At 43.0% G+C, this 20,344-nt stretch overlaps 1 protein-coding gene across 1 annotated transcript; it reads right to left on the bottom strand.

Moving 5' to 3' along the window:
* Window positions 1-1,039: 1,039 nt before the first annotated feature.
* Window positions 1,040-17,319, bottom strand: RNF20 (ring finger protein 20). Its single transcript, XM_010124978.2, has 19 exons — window positions 17,137-17,319; window positions 16,841-17,008; window positions 16,578-16,725; window positions 16,237-16,419; window positions 14,896-15,014; window positions 13,868-14,014; window positions 13,605-13,682; window positions 13,176-13,295; window positions 11,744-11,923; window positions 10,324-10,459; window positions 9,528-9,649; window positions 8,798-9,195; window positions 8,076-8,193; window positions 6,337-6,486; window positions 5,211-5,423; window positions 3,940-4,065; window positions 2,715-2,855; window positions 2,256-2,357; window positions 1,040-2,022 (listed from the first exon to the last, which is right to left on the bottom strand). The coding sequence occupies exons 1-19, from the start codon at window positions 17,263-17,265 to the stop codon at window positions 1,846-1,848; spliced, it is 2,955 nt and encodes a 984-aa protein (XP_010123280.2). The 5' UTR covers window positions 17,266-17,319; the 3' UTR covers window positions 1,040-1,845.
* Between the last annotated feature and the right edge of the window lie 3,025 nt (window positions 17,320-20,344).

The following is a 20,344-nucleotide window of genomic DNA, read 5'->3' as shown; positions in this document are numbered from 1 at the left end:
CTCACTCATCTGCTATTTTGGCTTTAAAAAAAAATAAGAAAACAAAACAAACAAAAAAAAACCAAACACACAGACCCCCCACCCCCACCAAATCCCACTCCTACCTTCCAGTTCATCATTCCACATTGATTTATTCTGCGCATGACACACAACTGCCGTGTTTATACGCTGCTTTGTGATAACAATCAAAATCTGGTTTTGATGAACAAGCATTTGTACCACAAAATCTACCATCAGCATTAGTGTTCATAATGCACCGTTCTTTCTCCAGTTTGATGTTACAAATTGGAATCCAGGGAGCAACTTCCAGTGAAAGCAGAGTCCTGCTTTCATTTCTTCTGCACACACTGCAACAGAACTTAACCCGTACCACAAACTCTCAGTATCTCAGCTTCTCCTTACAAAGACAGAGTCATGTGCTCCTTCTCACTTTTCAGGATTCTTAATAATTTAGAAGGTTTAATTAATATTTTCTGAATGTTTTCAGAAAGATAATTATGCATATTATGAGACAGTCCGCAATTGCTTTCACTTTACTATTGTTTCCTACAGTGAATACAGGAAGGTAATACAGATTTTATGATTCAGAGAAGGGACAGATGAGACAAATGTCTGACAGTTACACCTTCCACGAAAATTAATTTTACAGAAAAAAACACTATGCCGTATAAAGCAACGTTGTAAGTAATGACTTAACATTTTTATTTTAGGAGCAGACTCCAAGTACAGCCTTGCACCTCAGGGAGCATAGAGACTATAACCTATGCCATGTCCTTTCACAAAATTCCCAGCAGCCATGACAAAATGACTGCATAAATAATCCAGCATCTTGGCCCTTCTGTTGTGTCATGAATAAGGTAGTGAAGATACAGCCAAAAGGGCAAAGATTGTTTTCATTAACCATTTTTGGAAAACGAAGGAAGGAAGAAATTCATCTCTCTACTTAAGAAGCTTAAAAGCTTGTGAAAAATGTTTCCAATAATTGGACAAAGGACAGAAGCACAGACAAATAATACCAGAGGCAAGAAAAACAGAAAAATAACCTGGAAAACAGCTTTTATTAGGTTTTGTGCATTACAAGATTACTCTTTGCGGCAAAGTTCCAACAAAGTATCCCCTATAAACTCTTTTCTGGAAACTAAGGACAGTAACAGCAATGCCTCAACCTAGAGGAAGATGTCCACATCAAGCAGGGTCCATCAGTGGAATGCTATTTTCAAAGATCCTCCAATGTCTTGTCTTTCTTCTCTTCAGGATATTAAGATATGCGTTTGCTTTTGAGGGTAGGGAGGATGTTTACTAATGCACCACTCTTCACAGATTCTCGCCCTAACTCAGAAAGACACACGGCTAAGGAGTCACTCCACTGAAGTCTAAAGATATACCTGTTTATTTGTTATTTGGGCTTTTAACCAGGAACTACTCACTCTCAGAAACACTACCATACTTTGATGGGATTTAACAATTAAGATCCAAAGCAAACTCCTTAAAAAAGGACTTATCTCTGCTGCATTTATCTCATTTCTCTCTGCTGCACCACAGACAGCTTCCATCCCATCAAGGCAGGACTTTCGTTAGATGTTCCCGACTTGGCAGTGTGAAAGCAACGGATGGGAAGTGTCTTCTCAGGCACAAAGAATCCACAAAAACTGAGGGCAACAATAAAAGGGACAAGAAAAGAACCAAGATCCAGAATCTGTTTCTTTCTATACCCTAACCACACTTCCCAGAAGAGACTGCAGATCAACTGACAGAAGCACTGACTGCCCCAAAAGTGACAATCACAGAAAGTGAGAGAGGTGGTCAGCATTAAGCAGAAATTTTCAGTCACTCCAGCAGAAAGAATCAACCGATGTAGATCCTATGGAAGTCGTTGGCACCAAAGGCAGCATTGCACTTGGGGCACTTACGCTGCCGGGTGTCATAGCGTGTTTTCACACACTCAAAACAGAAGACATGAAAGCACTTTGTGAGCACAGCATCCTTTTTGCGCATGTTACAGCATGGGCAAGTCAGGCGGGCCTGCAAGACAGAACATGATAGTAAGGGCCCCCTGTATTGCACTGTAAGTGTTAAAAGGTGACTGAAGATGAGGGTCCTTCCATTCCTCATAAGGAGAAGGTGGTTTCTTCAGTGCAAGACAGGTCTACAATGCCAGAGTACAGACAAGAGATGTCAAACACTGACAATATGACTACACATCCTTTTGACGAAAGCAGAGTTAAAGAGGGAAGTTGACAGAGACAGCCACTCACCTTGTAGTCCTTGATTTCTTCCATCAGTATCTCATCACAGTTGGGAACCATGTCAGGCTTCTTAGTGGTCTCCAGTTTCCTGCGTAACCTAGAAATATCTTCCTGCATAAAAACAGGAGACTAAAGTGAGCAGTATATTCTCTCTCACAGCTTCTTCAGGAACCAAAGAGAACTAGCAACTGGCCAACAGTGAACCTTGCTAAATCACTCCATTCATATTCTCATCCCTGACAGTCCAACAGATTTATGACAGATTACATTATCGCCTGGTGCCACATGTATTGTCAGTTACCAGTTTTCAAACAAAATCTGAAAAAGTCAAGACCTGATGAAGCTGAAATAAAACTGAAACTAGACCCCCAAAAAAGCAGTGTAGCTGGAACCCACTCCAGACTCAATGCACAAGGAGACAGATATCAAAGCAGACAGATATTGAAGGACTGTACATGAGGTATATACCTCAGCTCTTTTGAAGTTGAACATCTCTTTCTCTCTAGTCACTCGGTTTTCCACAATCTCATCCTGGAAGTCATGTAACTTCTTCTGAGCCAGCTCTAGCTGGGCTTTCAGATCATCTGCAAGCTGGGCTGCATCCATTGCCTGAAAAAGAAAACCAGTATTAAAGTACCATAGAAAAAGAGCTCTAGTGATTTAAAGTCCTTCTGCCTGGCAATCCAAGACTGCTCACAAAATACTCCTCAGGCTGCTGGACATCTATTTTTTCTACCTAATTTTGGTACTTCCAAATGGAATAACTGGAATTACTCCCTAAACATGACTTCAACAGCAGAATACTTTATTATTAACAAGTTCTAATCATAGAACATTTCTCTGCAGTAGAGCCAACCCATCATGCTGCAATACATGTAACTTAGAAAAAAACTAATGACCACACAATTCTCTTTTTGTTCAAGTATTTTCAGCCTTCCACTTACTGCATTTTCTCTACTGAATTGTTTAGAGGCAGTTCTATAGCTGAACTAGACAGAACTGTAAGATAAGCGTTTATTTTTTTATCATCTTCTCTCTTCACCAGTTCTCCTGTCACTCTGTAAGTGTCCCTGCACCAATGAACCTATTAGCCAAGTTCCCTCAATACCAGAGATTGTGATATTAAGCACAAGTGATTGTGCTGAATTCCCCCCACATTTCCTCTTCACAGTGATATTTCTGCTTGCCATCTATTTTAATGCCATTCCTGCATTTCTACTAAAGATTTAATAACAAAGGCAGCATCAACTGTGAGACTTAGTCTTACTTTACTCAGACGTACAGACCTACTTTATGGATCTTAAACATTTGTTAAAGGTCTTAACATTCCATAGTCATACTTTCCTTTTACTTATCCCATCTTTCATACAAAAAGCTTTAACGCCAGTTAACTTCATCTGGCCACTGCCTGTTCTTTCGTAATAGGTTTCCTTTCAAAAGGCAGCTTACTTTAGCTTCCTAATTAGACTTTCACAGAAACAGCTATGACCTGCTCCTCCTTACCAAAGAAAACATCAGTCTACAATACTTCAATCAGAACTCTCTTCACGACTCCTCAGCCTTCTGGTATACTAGTCCAAAACTAGGGAATATCAGGTTCTGTAATAGCAGTGAGAGCTAGGAGCCTTCTGTGCTTCCCACAAGACAACAACTCCATCTTACAATCCAAAAGGAAATCAAGCAAATCACTCACCTTGCGTTTGTTCATTTCCAGGGCCTGTGTTCGGAGACCTAGTTCTTTCTCGCCTGTTCCAATGCTGCTTTGCAGTAAGTGTTCCTTCTCCTCCAGCTTACGTACAACCTGCAGCTGGGCATCCACCTTGGAAAGGGAGAGAGGAGGTACAGAGACTGAAATGCATACTCTGCAGGTCTTCAGAGCTGTCATTACAGCTGCATGCTAAAACTATCCCATCACCAAGAAGCACCTCATCAGCTTGCCTTTTGCTCCCTGAACACAGACACACTAGCAGCCTAAAAGCTGTATCCAGACCTTTCCAATTAACACTTTAAAACCTAGCAATCAAATACTAACAAAGATGTCTTATTTTTTGGAATGTGGCTTAGACAATTGCTGCAAGGCAGTAAATAGTTCCACCTTGGTTCCAAGGATGGCAGAATATATATGTAGAAACACCATGATGACAGCAAAGTGACTTCCCACTTCACTTCTCCCTCCTGGACTCCATAGCAATGAACCTGTATGACATTTTATACTCATAAAGAAGTCTCTGTTTCCTGCTAAGACAGGTCCCTTCAAAGTCTGATGCAGCATACCTAGGTTGATTAGGGAAATATTCCCTCCCGTACTGATTTTGGCAGGGATAGAGTTAATTCTTTTCACAACAGGTCACATGGTTCTACATTTTGGATTTGTGACCAAAACACTGTCAATAACACACTACTGGTTTAGTTATTGCTCAGCAGTATTTACACAGCACCAAGACCTTCTGTGTCTCATGCTGCCTGTCAGCAAGTAGCCTGAGGATGCACAAGAAGCTGGGACGGGACACAGCTGGGATGGGATATAGCTAAGACAGCCGACCCAAACTGACCAAAGGGATATTCCATACCACATAATGTTATGCTCAGCAATAAAAGTTGGTGGAAAGGAGGAAGTGGGGGTGGGTGGGTGTTCACAGTTATGGCATTTGTCTTCCCAAGTAGCCATTAACTGTGATGAAGCCCTGCTTTCCTGGAAATGGCTGAACACGTCCCTGTCATAGGAAGCAGTGAAAGACTTCCTTGTTTTGCTTTGCTTGTGTGCACAGCTTTCCTTTAACTATTGAACTATCTTTATCTCAACCCACCAGTTTTCTCACTTTTGCCCTTCAGATTCTCTCCCCCATCCCACTGTGGGGGAGCAAGCAAGCAGCTGCATGGAGCTTAGTTGCCTACCAGAGTTAAACCCACAACAGCTCCACCTTCCCATCAGTTCTGTTGTAGTCTCTCCTTCTCCCAAGTTACCTGTGTCTTCAGTGTCAAAACTTGGTCTGCCAGCTCCTCCTTCTCTTCTTTCAGCAGCTTGTGGATCTGGTTGGACTTGATGCGTTCTGACATCAGCTTGAAGTTGGCATCATCCTTCTCCCGCAACTGCTGCATCAGGCGGATGTTCTGCTCCTGCATGTCTTCAAAAGCTTGGCCTGTGACATCCATTTCTGATAGCAGGGCCTCCTCCTCCTGCAAAAGAATCACAGGCTCTGGCAAAACTGTATCCTGTACCCCCCTAAAGTGACCCTGAACATTTTACTCAGACATCAGACCTAGCACAGATTAAGGAAGATGTCTCAGTATCAAAGAACAGTATCTTCCCAGCAACCAGAAAGTATCTTCCCTCGAAGGATGCACCACAGCAGATATGCCCTGAATTAGAAGGTGTAAAAAACAGATGATCATCTGCACAAGCATTCAGAGACTGTGGCTTGTCTGCTGGCAAAATTAGCTGTGGCACAGTCAGTGCCAGAGCTGGGTAAAAACCACCTTCCAACTTCAGGCAGCTAGCTGAATAGCTGTCATATACACTAGGCGAAGAATTCTAGATGTGTACAACTCAACAGCTTCCAACTAACAGACTGCCAAGCCCCTGAAACTCACTTACTCCACTTCCCATTAAAGAAGTAATGGTAAATTAGAACAGTTCCGTACTATAAGGAAAAGAATCTGAATTCTGAAAAAGTACATGTCAAGGCACTAGCTTGCCTCTCTCCTACGGAGGTGGTCCTGCTCTATCATTAGATTAAACCCTTTTTTGTGGAAGAAGGTATGTCATGGTACCATGAACAATTATATGAACTGCATAGATAATACTTTTTATAAAGAAATTGTGGCCTCCTCCCCTAGAGGCTGATCCAGTCATCTCATCTCTGTGCTCTTCACATAAGCTACAAACAATTAAACATTTCCCCACCACTCCCACTGTGAGCTTTGACACTCTGGTCTTGCAGGGTTTTTTTGTTTATTGTTGGGTTTTTTTACCTGGTTGGGTTTCTTCACCTTCGATAAACAAGGACGAAACTCAAATCTTTGCTGTCACCTGAAGGCATTTCCTTCCCAGGTGCTCCAGCCAAGACAGAACTTGTCAGAAACCTCTCACCTGCTTAGCCATAGCTAGTTTCTTCTGTAAATACTCAATTTGTTCCTCCACTGCTCGGATCTTGCGGAGGGCATCCTCATCAGCCATCTTTTTACTCTCCTTTTTCTCCTTGTCTTCCAATTCTTTCACCCTCTGCCTCAGTTCTTCCAGCTACAGCAAGGACAAAACAGAAATGACACTAAGCACAAGAATATGGCCTGTTTTCCCCACAATTCTGAAACATTAAAGAAATTGCCTTCAAAGCATGGGAAAAAAGTCCATCTCATCTTGACAGGACAGTCATCTGTCAAGATGAGACGTCATCTGTACTACTGGCAGATGCACCATTAAGATGGGCTGTTAAGTCTAAGATCTTGATTTCAATCCTTTGAAAATCCTGAGTAGGATTTTCAGAGGAACACTAGTCTCTTGCAGTTGTATATGTAAGGATATGTGGACGGAGAGCATCTGCTCCTTTAAAGGCATCTGCCCAAGGACCTTTTTCAATGCAAAAAGGGGTAATAAGAAAAGGAGAAAGCCATAAACAAAACCTACAGACACAAACCTAACAGATAATTTGGTAGGGGTAGGGGTAAGAACCAAACCCAGTCAGTCGCACTACTTGATGAGAGCAAGTGGGAGTGTGACAATGGTTATTCCAGCAAGGTTATCTGACTGAGGACCTTGTCAATTGGGACACTAAGGCTGGGGAGGGGTGAGAGGGAAGGAGGAAACAAGAAACAAAATATACAGAGACGCAGACCTGACAAAACAAACACAGAGACAAAGACAAGAAACAAACCTCCCCAGTCACAATAGTTGATTGGCTACCAAGAAACTACAGGCATCACTTCCAGGAAAATCAACCTGGACTTTGCAACTGATAAAACTATAAAACAAGGGTGGATCCTGGACTGGGAGGCCTGTGGCAATCGATAGAGCTGTACAAACTCCGGAGGGACATGCAGGGGAAGGGAGAGCAAGGACGAACAAATTGGGGTTAGACCCAGAAGGGTATAAAAGAAGCCAGTCGCATGAGATATGAGGGCAGTCAGTACACACTCATCTAGCTCAGGCCTGTGCATGATCATTGCAGCCTATCCTATCTTTTTGTATCTTCTTATTAAATACTTTCTTAACTACCTCTGTGTAATCTCACTCTCTGCTCCATGTGTGCTGCATGGAATAAATGCTAGCTACAGGTGAGACCTATATGTGAAGAAGGTAAGAGGGCCCAGGATCACAGGGGCACCAGACAGACACAGAGGCCATGCTAGTACTTGAGGCATCCGCATACGTGTGTGTGCTTGCAAACGTACACTGTTGTGCACGTGCCTGCACTAGTGACCTTCTGTCTCTACCAGCTGAAGAGGAGGAAGGGGACTTGCCTCTCTACGCTTGTTTTGTTTTATTCCTACATGTAGGTGCTGTTGAAGGCAGCATTTGGTCTGCGGTAGTCTCACTGGTGTGTATGTCTTCAAGACGTGTTGAGCTCTGCTACTAGTTGAATCTGCAACTGAGAAAGCAGTAGCCATGTCCCTCAGCCTGGGCAAAGGGATCATCCCTTCCCAGAGGATAACATCCCAAAAATCTCCCTGTTCATCTCCAGAACATTCCAATCTCTCTTTTAAATGACAAAGATTAGAAGAGGAACCATCTCCAGTTTTTAAAAGAAAACCAACACAGTTCAGTGCAGAGTATCTGAAAAGAAGTTTTAAGTAACACACTAAAGAGAAAAAGAGAAGAGAAATTAAATTTACCTCAGCTTTTGCCTTCTTCTCAGCTGCCATCAGCTGCACTTTGTCTCTCTGCTCTTTGGGGGCAGAGCGGTACATATCTAGCAACAGCTTCATCTCCTTCTGGCTCTCCTGGGCCTTCCTGGAAAAAGGCAGATAGATAACTGTGAAATACAGCAGGAAGGCAAGCCTGTTACACATCCAGCACGAGAGTTAAGAGTGATATCCTCTCTGTCTCCCATGTGGTACACGTGTGGAGTCATCCTCGGCTCCTCTTCCCCTGGTGACATAAAATAGCCAAGGAGTACAGGCCGGAGGCTGAAAAGAAACGCGTTCAGGCACATAGGTTGAAAAGCCAGAAGAAGTGGGGTGGGGAGGAAACATGTACCCTAACAGTAAGTAACAAACTATCCATCTCTGCTTTGGTATCAATCCAAGACAGGGAAGACTACTGCGCCCTTTACAAATAACCAGCTGCTGCAAAGCTTTACCCAATTGTTATAACAACAAATAAAGATTACTTGACCCACACCATGAAGTATCTGGTTTAGTAATTCATGCTTTGGGCTGTTGTAGGAGAAATGTTACTACATTGTCCAAATCACAATCAGACATAGAGGGTGCCAGAAGCCTCTCAGTTCACTTCAGTAAAGCTAATCTTGTAAGAGCAAGCCACAGGTCATCTCACACAAACACCCCAGTTTGGACACTACTCAAGCAGGAAAAGGAGGGACAACAACACTTACTTGAGCTCAGCCTTCAGCTGTTTGATCGCTTCAGCCTCCTTCTTTCTTCCATCTTCATGCTTCCCTTTCTCCTTCTCTTTGGACTCTCTCTCTTTCTCAGACTCCTTCTGCTTCTGCTTTTCCCGCTCTCGTTCCTTCTCCTTTTCTTTCTCTTTCTCTCGCTCTCTCTCTTTCTCCTTTTCCTTCTCTCGCTCCCTCTCCCTCTCACGTCTCTCTCGCTCCCGTTCCTCTTCATCTCGCCTGGCCTTCATTTCATTAACATCTTCAGAAGTAGCCTTAGGGACAGATGCTTGAGCAGAAGGGTCATCAGGTTCCTGTTTGATCTCTGGCGGTTCCTCCTTTGTGTCTTCAGTGCTGGACTGGGACTGTAAGAGAGTACTACCACTGCGGGAGCGGATCTGTTGTGGAGTAGCAAGAAAGAAGACACAGAAGAAAAAAAAAACATCATGTTCTTAGCTGGAGACCTACCTTATCCCCTGTCCCTTGTCTTCCCATATCCACACTTGCACACCCCTTCCATAACTGCTACTACTTCTCATGGAGCACTATACAGCTACAAACGAAGCCCATTTATTTGGTAAGTGGAAGCAGTAGAGCATAGAGCTCCGTCAAAAATTACATTGCATCCTGTATGCTGCATCAGAAAGGTTGATATTGCAGGCAAGGGAGACAGCATTTCCCCTTCTCCTAAGCACTTTCTACTCTTTTCTGCTATCTCTTTCTCTGATACCTTGCTCAAGTCAGATTGGGCCTCTCTCAGTTTGCGCTTGTATCTTAACACCTCTCCCTTCAGCTGGTGGTTGTGATTTTGGAGGCTGCTGATGAGATGACGCATCTCCCGATTAATTGGACCTGCAAAAACAGAAATACGACTGTAACAAACCACACTTTTGACACCCTTCTGCAATGACTTTCATGGAGATGGAGGACAAATTAAGTAACAAATATAAAAGAATCAAAATAAGAGTATTATTCTGCCATACAACAGAGCAACACAACACATTTGCAGAAAAAAAAGTCATGCCAGTTTTACATGCAACTGTAAGTCTTTGCAAATTCCCAGTCCTAATTTCCCCTTAACATTACTTTTTTTCCCACGTTCCTAAGGAAAATGTGTCATGTTACAAAAAAATTCCTACAACTGAAATGCTACTTTAGAAATAATTTCTTTATTTCCTCCGATCAAATTTGAAAATTACTGGTTTCCTATCCAGGCTGTCATTCCAGACTTGTAAATGAACCCCCGACAAAAGCAATTTTTAATAATACAAAGTATTCTGTTGTAAATCAAAGTATTAGCAAAATGTATGTATTTTGCAGCATCCAAAAGAAGTCTGATACCATGGAACTGGCCTCCCATAAAACACGCAAAGAACTTTGGTTTTTGAGACAAGAGACTTGCCAGAACAAGTATTTAACAGTAACAGACAAAGAATCAAACCAGGTGTTTTCCTGCAATGCAGCCTCTAATGGGCGTTGGTGAGGGGAGGGGTGTTCTTTTTAAGCACAGCAGAAAAACTCCATACCTGCTTGTTCATTGGCAGCAAGTGTCTGTTCAAACTCTATCCTCAACATCTCATATTCTTTGCGGACTTGTGCTAGGGTGTCCTCTAGCTGAATCACCTCTGTACGTAGCTTCTTGTGAAGGCTGACCTCATCCCTCTGAGGAGTAAGAAGGGGACAGAACTTGGTGCTGTGACCCTGGAGTATCTCTCAGCTCATAAACATGAGGTACAAGAACACACAAATTATTGCCAGGAAGATAAGTTTCCTGAGCACTCGAAGAGCCACCCAGACCCAGCAGTGATTGTGTGTGGTAGTTCAGCCCCGCTCAGACCAAGCTATGCAGTCTCTTACTTACTCCCCCCATCCTCCAAGGGCATTGGGGAGAGATAATATAACAAAAAGACTCAAGGTTTGAGACAAGGACAGGGAGAGATCCTTAAAGTTACCATTACCAACAAAACAGACTTGACTTAGGGAAAACTATTTCTTTATCGTTATTAATAAAACCAAAGCAGGATAATGAGGAAGAGAACAAAAACAACTTCCTTCCACCCCTCCCTCTTCCTGGGCTTAACTTCATTTCAATTATCTCTACCTCCTTCCCTCCCTGAGCAGCACAGCAGGGGAACAGGGAATGGGGGTTATGGTCAGTTCATCACATGTCGTTTTATGCCGCTCCTTCCTTCCTCCTCCAGCAAAGAACTCCTCACATTCCTCTCCTGCTCCAGCCTGGGGTCTCTCCCACGGGTACAGTCCTTCATGAAACTGCTCCAGCGTGGACCCCTTTTCCACAGGGTGCAGTCCCTCAGGAACTAGTTGCCCCAGCGCAGGCCCTCCACAGGCCACAGCCTCCTTTGGGCACCCACCCGCCACAGCATGGGATCCTCCACGGGCTGCAGGGGGATCTCTGCTCCTGCGGGGGCCTCCATGGGCAGGACAGCCTGCCTCACCATGGCCATCACTGACCTTGCAACTGCTCCTCTCACAAGAAATTCATCACAAGCAGCTCAGGCAGCTACCTCTCAGGTTCTCTCCACAGCTCCTCTCTTCACTTCTTGCAGTCGAGCTGGGCCAAGTCAGGCCCAGATGGCCACCCGGCGGGAGGCCGCAAATCCCACAAGGCTTGCGTCTCCCCCTCTCCGCCCCTCACTTCTGCTTCTTCACTTCTTCCTTTTTATTTCATTTTATTTTTCCCCTTCTTAAATACATTATTGCCGGGGCATTATGAGGGAACATTCCGTCACCAATTGGTTCAGCCCTGGTCACCCTGACCAGGGTGGTGGGTCCACCCTAGACCCAGCCAAGTCCACTGGACAAAGGGGAAACTTTTAGCAGCTTCCTGCAGAAGCTGCCACCTTATCCCCCTCCCACTAAACAAAACCAACATAGATGGTCAATGGGATGACAAGGTTCCCTAGTCTGATGGAGCAGAGGAGTTACCTCAATTAGTTCCACCTGGCGCTGGTGTGTGGTGCGGGTGCCATGAAGCAGAGTGCGGGCCTCATCAAGATGTGCCTTCAGCTGAAGGCTCTCATTATACAAAACAGAAAATTGAGACTGCATGCAGCGATATTCTGGGGTCTCCTTCACGGCTTCTTCCACTGCTCGTCGCAGCTCAACCTAGTCAGGACACAAGAAAATGACATAGAAAGAATAATTATCTCCTTGTCTTTGGTGTTTATTTTGCAAACTGGGCAAACAGTGAATCAAGCTGCTACAAGCAAAGACACAAGTATAACTTCAATAGCATTGCTGTGAAGTAGATGCAAGTGATACACGTCAGTATCAATTTTAAAAGCCTATGCTTTCTCTACATGCACTGGGCTATTTCTCTTGCATAGTCACACAAAAGAGTTTTTGATTCTCAGGTTCTACAATAGTTTCTCTCAAAGATGCGAGCTTGGAAAAAATGATATAGCTTTTCAATGTATTTACTGTAAAACTATTATCACCTAAATCAATAAAGATGCACACATAGAAAAGTATGACAGAAAACTAGAGAAAAAACACGTGCAAGTAGGCATTATGTTAGCTTTCTACCAGTAAGAGACATAATGGCTGAAAGGGAGAGAAAGGAGAGACAGCACAAGTACAGAATCTGAATTTTCTTTACAAAAAAAAGTTAGCAAATTATTGTGACTACCAGTAGTGAAACTGGTATATACACAAATATACACACATCAGCTTAAAACTAATTAAGAGAAAGCCAAATGGTGTTTCTCTCAAAACAAACTCACGTGGATAAACAGAATTTAGAGGTCCCTCAAGACAGCTGCTGGACATTTCTTACAACAGGCTAACAGATCTATTTATCACTAAGACAAAATTCAGATTATTCTCTATACCATGTACTTATCTACTATGTAGTCACAGCTTTTTGCGTTACCAGCTTTAAGACACAAGAAACTCATATGCTGTTTCCTAGCTATCCATTCTATCACACTGGGAAAGACTTAAGTTCATCGACTCTTTCAAGAGCCTAGCTCTCCTACACAAGTTCCCCAGTTTTTTTCAGTTCTCTGGTTCCACTCGCACAGGGCTGGGGAAAGGTGGAAGAGGGATCAATACTTGTGAAATTAGCTTTAACTGGACATTATTAAAATTTACTTAATAGATCAGAATGGAAAACAGGAAATAAGAAACCACTGCAACTTCCAACGACGACCACATGGTGTCACCAATACACAGAACTGCACGTGTAAATCACAAAACTTGCTATACCGTACCTTCTATAAAATATAAGCCAGCTAAAGAGCAAGCACAGAACAGAATTGTACTAATTGTATAATTCCAGAGATGCAGCACAGCAAGACAAAAGGCAACCAACCACACAGAACACACCTTCATCCTCGAACAGGTACAGGTGTCTCACCTTGAGTTTTTCATTCTGTGTTGTTACTTCTGCAAGATCCTGGCGTAGTTCCTCCAGCTCATTGAGGCGGTTCCCAGCAAGCGCTTTATTCTCTTCCAGCTCTGCATTCATCTCCTCAAACTGTTGGGAACAAACTGCTTGTAAATCCTACTGTTAATGTATCTACTAAGGGTACTAACTAAGTTATTGTCTATACAATAACAGAAATTACAGACTTAACAGTCAAGTAACACAAAGTGAGACAGAATTTACCTCTATCAGGTCTGTTTCATAAGTAGGAAACTTGTACATTGACAAAATGGCTTGCCCAGAGTTACCCAGATTTGTGGCAAAGAAGGTATCCAAATTCTGTTTCAATCTATGGTCCCATGCAAAAGCTCTCCTTAACTTTATTCCTCCCCTTGCCCACAACCAAGCATCTGACATTACCTTGCGGGCATTAATGGTGATTGTGCCCCCATAGAGGCTGCTCCCAGCTCCATACACCTTGTAGCCTTTGGAATTTACCTGCAAAAAAGGCGACAGATTTCATCAATACCCCATTAAAAGCCAAGACTGCTGATATAGCATACTCAAGACCAAAGATGGTACACTACAGATTCTCGCTTCTCACAGCTATGTACCAAAAAATGATGTAACACATCTCAAAAGTACACTCATTTCTCTGGTTTCCTGGCTAAGTTGGTGCTTACCCGTTCCAGAACATCTGCTAAGTGGCGGTTGAGCCTCTGCTCCCTCTTGCGTATCTTGTCAATATCCCACTGAAGGTCATCAATCATAGTCTCCAGAACAGATACTCGAGATTCTGCTGTCTCCACTCTTTCTTGCAGCTTGGAGAACTGCAATCAAAAGAGCCAGCATATTGCATAGAATCAACATTTTCTGAGACTACTCAATATTAATTTCTCTTTTTCATCATGCCCTGGATTCTGGACTTCGCACCAGTCTTTTACTGCAGTGACAGACTATTCAATGACTTATCCTGACTTTTACACTGGCTGCATCCCAATACAGTAATGAAAATATGACAAAACTGAAAATGGAAAAAAGGCAAGAAGTTGGTAATATCTGACACAGTACAGAGGAAGCCACCTCAGCTTATTTCAAGGCATTTTTTTCTTTTTCTTTTTTTTTTTTTTAATCTTTTCAATGCACATGTTAAACTACTGTACAGACCACTGAAGTGCTTGGTGGCCTAACATCAAGCAAGGCCAGCATTAACACAAATAGTTATTAAAGGAACTGAAAACTCTAAAACAAATAATAATGCAATATATTGCAAATAATGCAAACTCCTTAATGACTGGGATCATCTTGTAATTAATGTCATTACACTTTCACACATAACCAGAGAAATCGAGGAATCTGAAATGACAGGGATGTCACATCAAGTGTCTCAGATGTTTACACAACCATCTTCACATCACCTTACCACTTCCTCTGCTCTATCTTCTTTTAAAATTAAATCCATTAAACTCACCAGTCTGGTTATACTTTCATTTAGTGACATAATAAGCAAATCAACCTGAATCCCACAGAAAAATCTATGTACAGTTGTCCACAACAACTACCCTTTCCATACTTTGTTCAGCAGGTAACTGTCAAATCTTGTTGCTCCTGTCCCTCTCCAAGGCAATAAACTGCTTTCCAAAGTACGGTAACCACAAATTATTCTAAGTAGGATCCCCAAAGTAGATTTATTTCTCTCTCCCTCTTATACCTCCTGAGACATAATTCGGTGCTTCTCCTGAAGAACATCAGCCAGCTCCTGCAGCCGTCCATTTTCATGCGAGAGGTAGGTATTAAGCTCCAGGACTGCTTCTTCCATCAGTGAAATATCTGAAGGATGCATAAAGAAAAGGAAATTAACAGAAACCAAGGAAGACATTTTTTAATTCTTAAAAAGCAAAGAAAAAAAAGGAAAACAGAAAAGGAAATTCTGGTTTTAACTTCTGCTTACTGTTTCTCTCCAGCAGGTGATTCCCAAGAGTCTAATCTCCAGCTACACAGGGCTTTGACTTGCATTCGCTAAGCAAAAGGCTCTGCATTTTAACATACTACACATTACTGATTGTTAGCTATTGTCCCCTAGTGACAGACATCACTCAGTGTCAGCAACATAGAACATGCCCGTGTAACCCAGTGACACTCTAATGCAGGTCAAATTCATGCATAAACCTGCTACAACAGGTAGCTAAAGCTAATATACCAGACAACAATTACAGTACCTGAGTACAGGCTCACACTGCACTTATGCCAATGCTACTACAGAGTTTTAAGACTGCCAACTAAGGGTAGTAACGCTTCACTACACCAACGCTAGACCTGCCAGAGCTCCTTCATCAGAGCATATAAAACACTACAGACAGAAGGCAAACTAAGGATGAGTTGATATTCCACCCAAATGCACATTCAAAAGAGTAGAATTCTAACCTTAAGCTAATGAAGTTTGAATTTCAGATAGTGATCTGAATGAAAATTGAATCTGCTACATTAATTTTCAGAAGTTAGTGGTCCACTTTTCTTCTGCAGAATTCTGGTTTCATTCAAGATTGACAGCTACGCCAGGCATACCAAGACATAAGATGGCTACCATTTCACTCAAAACTCAAAGGAAACTGAGGAGCTGGTTATGCCTACACCTTTTACTAAACTGCAAGTGAGAAGAAGTTCAGTGTAAGTTCACAATACTGATTTCACTTCACTTGTAAGCATGAAGCCTTTTACTCAGCGGCTCAGGACAGCTGGGTGATAAGGTTCAATTCTAATCTGTAACTTTTCAGGTGCACAAACATAGTACAGACAGAAACAAGCCTTTCCTTAGCACAACAGACTGGTCAGTTCTCAGCATCCAAATTTAGAGGCAGTTACAATACACGAGTGGCATATAGTACTAGTCTTTATTAAAGGTTCTGGTTATTGAGATTTTGGAAAGCTAAGCAAATTTATTTTGGAAAATAAATAAGTAGGAGAAGAATGAGGCCTTAACCCCTACAATGCAGAAGCATGTCTAAGCTGGAAGCAGATGAGGATCCTTGAGTATAAGCCACCTTGGTCATACCTCCACTATTCAGCTTCTGGGACAGCACATCCACTTTCTCCTGCAGCTTGTCATACATTGTCACAATCTGGGCAACAGCACGGCGGGAGGACTCTACACGCTCCTGCAGCTGAGATTCTATCTCCTCACTCGTGCTGCTGGCAAGAGTGGCTAGGAAGGAGAATGCCGGCTCCAGTCCTTCACCTGGGAATAGAAAAAGACTCAAAAAGTAAACGTGCTCTGGCAGACAACATATTGCTAGTCTTCACAATTATAGAGCCTCTGCCACCTTTTAGAAAGGGATATCAACATTGTCCGCAACTGAAATCCATTTTTCCACTGTCCCCAGCCAGGTGTCTCACCTCGTTCCCTCTCATCTTTGCGCTCCTGATTACTGTCCGAGTCTGGTTCAGGCTCTGGTACAACCAGTGCTTTTCTTTCAGACAAAAGGTCTCCAAGACCTTGGTCCAGGTCAAAGCGTTTAAGGATGATGCGGATATTTTCGTCAAACTGAATGACACAACAGACAAGACAAGACAAAGAATGGATGTGAATAAAAGAAGTACAGGCAAACAGAAGGAAGAAGAGAACCGTGTATATAAAAATCACAAAGTGTGTTACTAACCTGATTCCAATATCGATTGATAATCAGCAGAGAGGCATCATCAGTGGCCTGCCGACGCTCCAGCTTCTCAATGTGCTCCCGTAGCTCATCTTCAATAGCTTGCCGCTGGTCCAGCATCTCTGCTAGTTTCCGGTTCTTGGCCTGTAGGGTCCGGATGTCCATCTCCTCCTGTGCAGAAGCACAAGTCAGGGCACATTCCACATAAAGCAGATCACTAGGCTCATACAGAAGGCCAAGAGAGATGTATGTTTCCAGATAAAAAAATAGGCAAGAGGGTGAGTGCAAGGAAGACATACCGTTGAAGAAACGCTACCAAGCTTAATGGTCTCCACTGTGGTCCCTGAATCTTCAACTCCTGCCTTCTTCTCTGGAGGTGCAGAAGGGCCAGGCTCTCCAGCCGTTCGTTTATTGCCAATTCCAGACATGGTGGCTGAAGCATATAGACTCCTGCCTTCTCCAAGTTCTTCCTGAACATTAAAGAACACTATTGAAAAAAACACAGCAAACACACGTCCACACAGTCAACTCTATTCAGGGTTTTCAACATACTGGTCGATCATGGAAACAAGAAGCCCAACACAATAGAGACCATATAACTCAAAAGGTTTTGGAAAATACTGGTCAAGCACTAAGTCTTAAAAGACACCACTAGGATTAGCCCTGCAAGCAGCTGATGGGAAAAAAAAAAAAAAATCCGCTGCTATGTAACGTTAAAATGGAAGCACTATTACCTTATCAAGCTGTTTGGAAAAAAGGCTTCACGCAGGTCCAGTCTCTGCTTTTTGATCTCTCTCTGTACTAAAAAAAAAATTATCTGAGTTAGACTATAACAAGCAAATGAGAGCAAATGAATACATGTGGCGTCAGTTCACTTCATATCAACATTCAACATCAGTTAAAGCCAAGGGCAGCAACACCTTGAAGATGAGCCCTGTTAACAGCTTACATAGAGATCTCACAAATCGTACAGAACAGAACAGAGATTCCCAGCCAAGGTTTGTAAAGTTCCATTTGTTTTCCTGTGTGTTAAGAGAGACACAGAAGAGTATTTATCCACAAGTTAATGTAATCTGAAAAGCTCCAGACTCCTAGTTACAGAATCACAGGACAGTTGAGGCTGGAAGGGATCTCTGGAGATCACCTGCTCAGTGCTCCTGAATAAAGCACAGTCACCCAGCACAGGTTGCCAAGGGCCTTGTCCAGTCAGTTTTTTATCATCTCCAGAGACAGAAACTCAGCAATGTCTCTGGACAACCTATCCCAGCGCTTGATGACCTTCAGCATTAAAACAGTTTGTTCTTATGTTTGAACTGTATTTCTTGCAGTACCCTAAAACATTATTTAGTAAAATAACAAATATCTCCTTAAAAAGTTTCCAAAACAACTATAGCAGCTAGTGATGGAAAATTAAACCAATTAGACCTTCATTAGACATAAGCAGCATTCTTCTTCCACATTCACTGACGCTGTGCCAACTCAATCCACAGATCTGTCTCTACCACTAAACTAAATGAAACCCAGAATGTGGACCATGCAAGTAAGATTTGTATTGTTCCATTTAAATCTATAATGGCATTTACAGTTAAACTAAGGGTTACAAATTGAACCTGCCAGCTCTTACGTATTTGCTTTACTTGAGTAGTTCTACTGGAAGTAGTAAGGCTACTGTATTTTTAAGATTAAGCTGGTACACTGCTTTGCCAAGTCTTATAATTTAACAAGCATTTTAGCTTGGCATTGTCCTTAACTATATGCAAAATAATACAAAGATTATTTCCAAATGAGTTATTGAAACAGCACAGACAGTGTTCTTGTAACCTGTCTTTTAACATAAGTAATCTCAAAATTCAAAAATAAGCAAAGACAACTTCCACTTAACACTTTTCCTCCTTTTAGCAACAGAATTCAGCGGGCATTGATTTTAGCTAGAATGACTAGGCCATTCCAGTGGGTGGAGAGAGCAGCTGTCACGAAAAACACCTGCTACCTATCAAGTCAGCGAGCCACCAGCAACCATTGCCTTTCACATTTCTTGTCCACAAACAAAACGTTTCTTCCATTGCCCCCTGACACTATCCCTCATAGCTCTAGGTCCCCTCATCCCTACTACTCACTTCCTCACATATTGTACACCAGGACCCACCTTCCTAAGTTTTCATGACCACACACCCGCTCCTTCCTTTAGGAATTCAACCTTACCCTCAGTCTCAACCTATTCACATTCTTCCCTTCTGAAACCAATCACACTGACTTACTAAAGATCGACTGTCCTCCCCTACCAGGGACTCAGCTTTGTCTTAATCCCCCTTTGATGTACTGGTTGTTGTGGGTATTGGTTGATGAGAAGCTCAACATGAGCCGACAACGCACACTTGCAGCCCAGAAAGCCAATGGCATCCTGGGCTGCATCCAGAAGAGTGTGGCCAGCAGGCCGAGGGAGGTGATTCTGCCCCTCTACTCTGCTCTCCTGAGACCCCACCTGGAGTACTGTGTCCAGCTCTGGAGCCCTCAACATAAGAAGGACATGGACCAGTTGGAGAAGGTCCAAAGGAAGGCCACAAAGATGATCAGAGGGCTGGAGCACCTCTCCTATGAGGACAGGCTGAGGCAGTTGGGGCTGTTCAGCCTGGAGAAGAGAAGGTTCTGTGGAGATCTTATAGCAGCCTTCCCATACCTAAAAGGGGGCCTACAGGAAAGCTGAAGAGGGACTTTTGACAAGTGCATGTAACAACAGGACAAGAGGTAATGGTTTTAAACTAAAGAAGATTAGATATACAGAAGAAATTATTTACAGTGAGGGCAGTGAGGCACTGAAACAGGTTGCCCAGAGAAGCTGTGGATGTCCCATGCCTGAGAGTCTGAAGGCCAGGCTGGACAGGACTTTGAGCAACCTGGTCTAGTTGAAGATGTTCCTGCCCAGGGCATGGGGGTTGGACTAGATGATCTCTAAGGTGCCTTCAACCTAAAGCATTTTATGACTATAGTTAAAACTTTCTTACCGGAGACCAAAATACACCTCCACCTGGCACTCCCCATACTTACCACTGGCCAAAAGTTATCTACCCTAACCACCACCAGTCATTTGCAAAGAACAAACTTCCCCAGGCCCAGTACTTAGCCACTCATTTTCAATGCACATCCACCAACTGCTTTGAGCCCTTTCACATGCTTGTGGCATCTCTAGTCAAGAAACCTTTCAAAGCTCACCATTCAGCTTTCTATACACACCAGCCACTCTCTACACTTGCACATGTTTTTTTTTATTATATAATCTACAGCCCTTTGAAGCTCCCCAAAAACCTGCTGTGGCAGTGACCCATTCGAGTCCCACACACTTCCCTCAGAGACATCACCCCACATAGAGTGCATAAAGCTCCACACTGCTCGCCAGACTCCTCTTCAGAGTAATCAACCCGCTCCAAACTGCCACTGACTCCCCAAGCACCTGTACAGACCCCCTTCACTGATGCCCACAAACACCCAGGGACCTGCCCTAACACTTCT

The sequence above is a fragment of the Chlamydotis macqueenii genome, chromosome Z, assembly GCF_036417535.1.
Source record: "Chlamydotis macqueenii isolate bChlMac1 chromosome Z, bChlMac1.mat, whole genome shotgun sequence".
Lineage (NCBI taxonomy): Eukaryota > Metazoa > Chordata > Aves > Otidiformes > Otididae > Chlamydotis > Chlamydotis macqueenii.
This window is presented reverse-complemented; position numbering and strand designations above follow the sequence as displayed.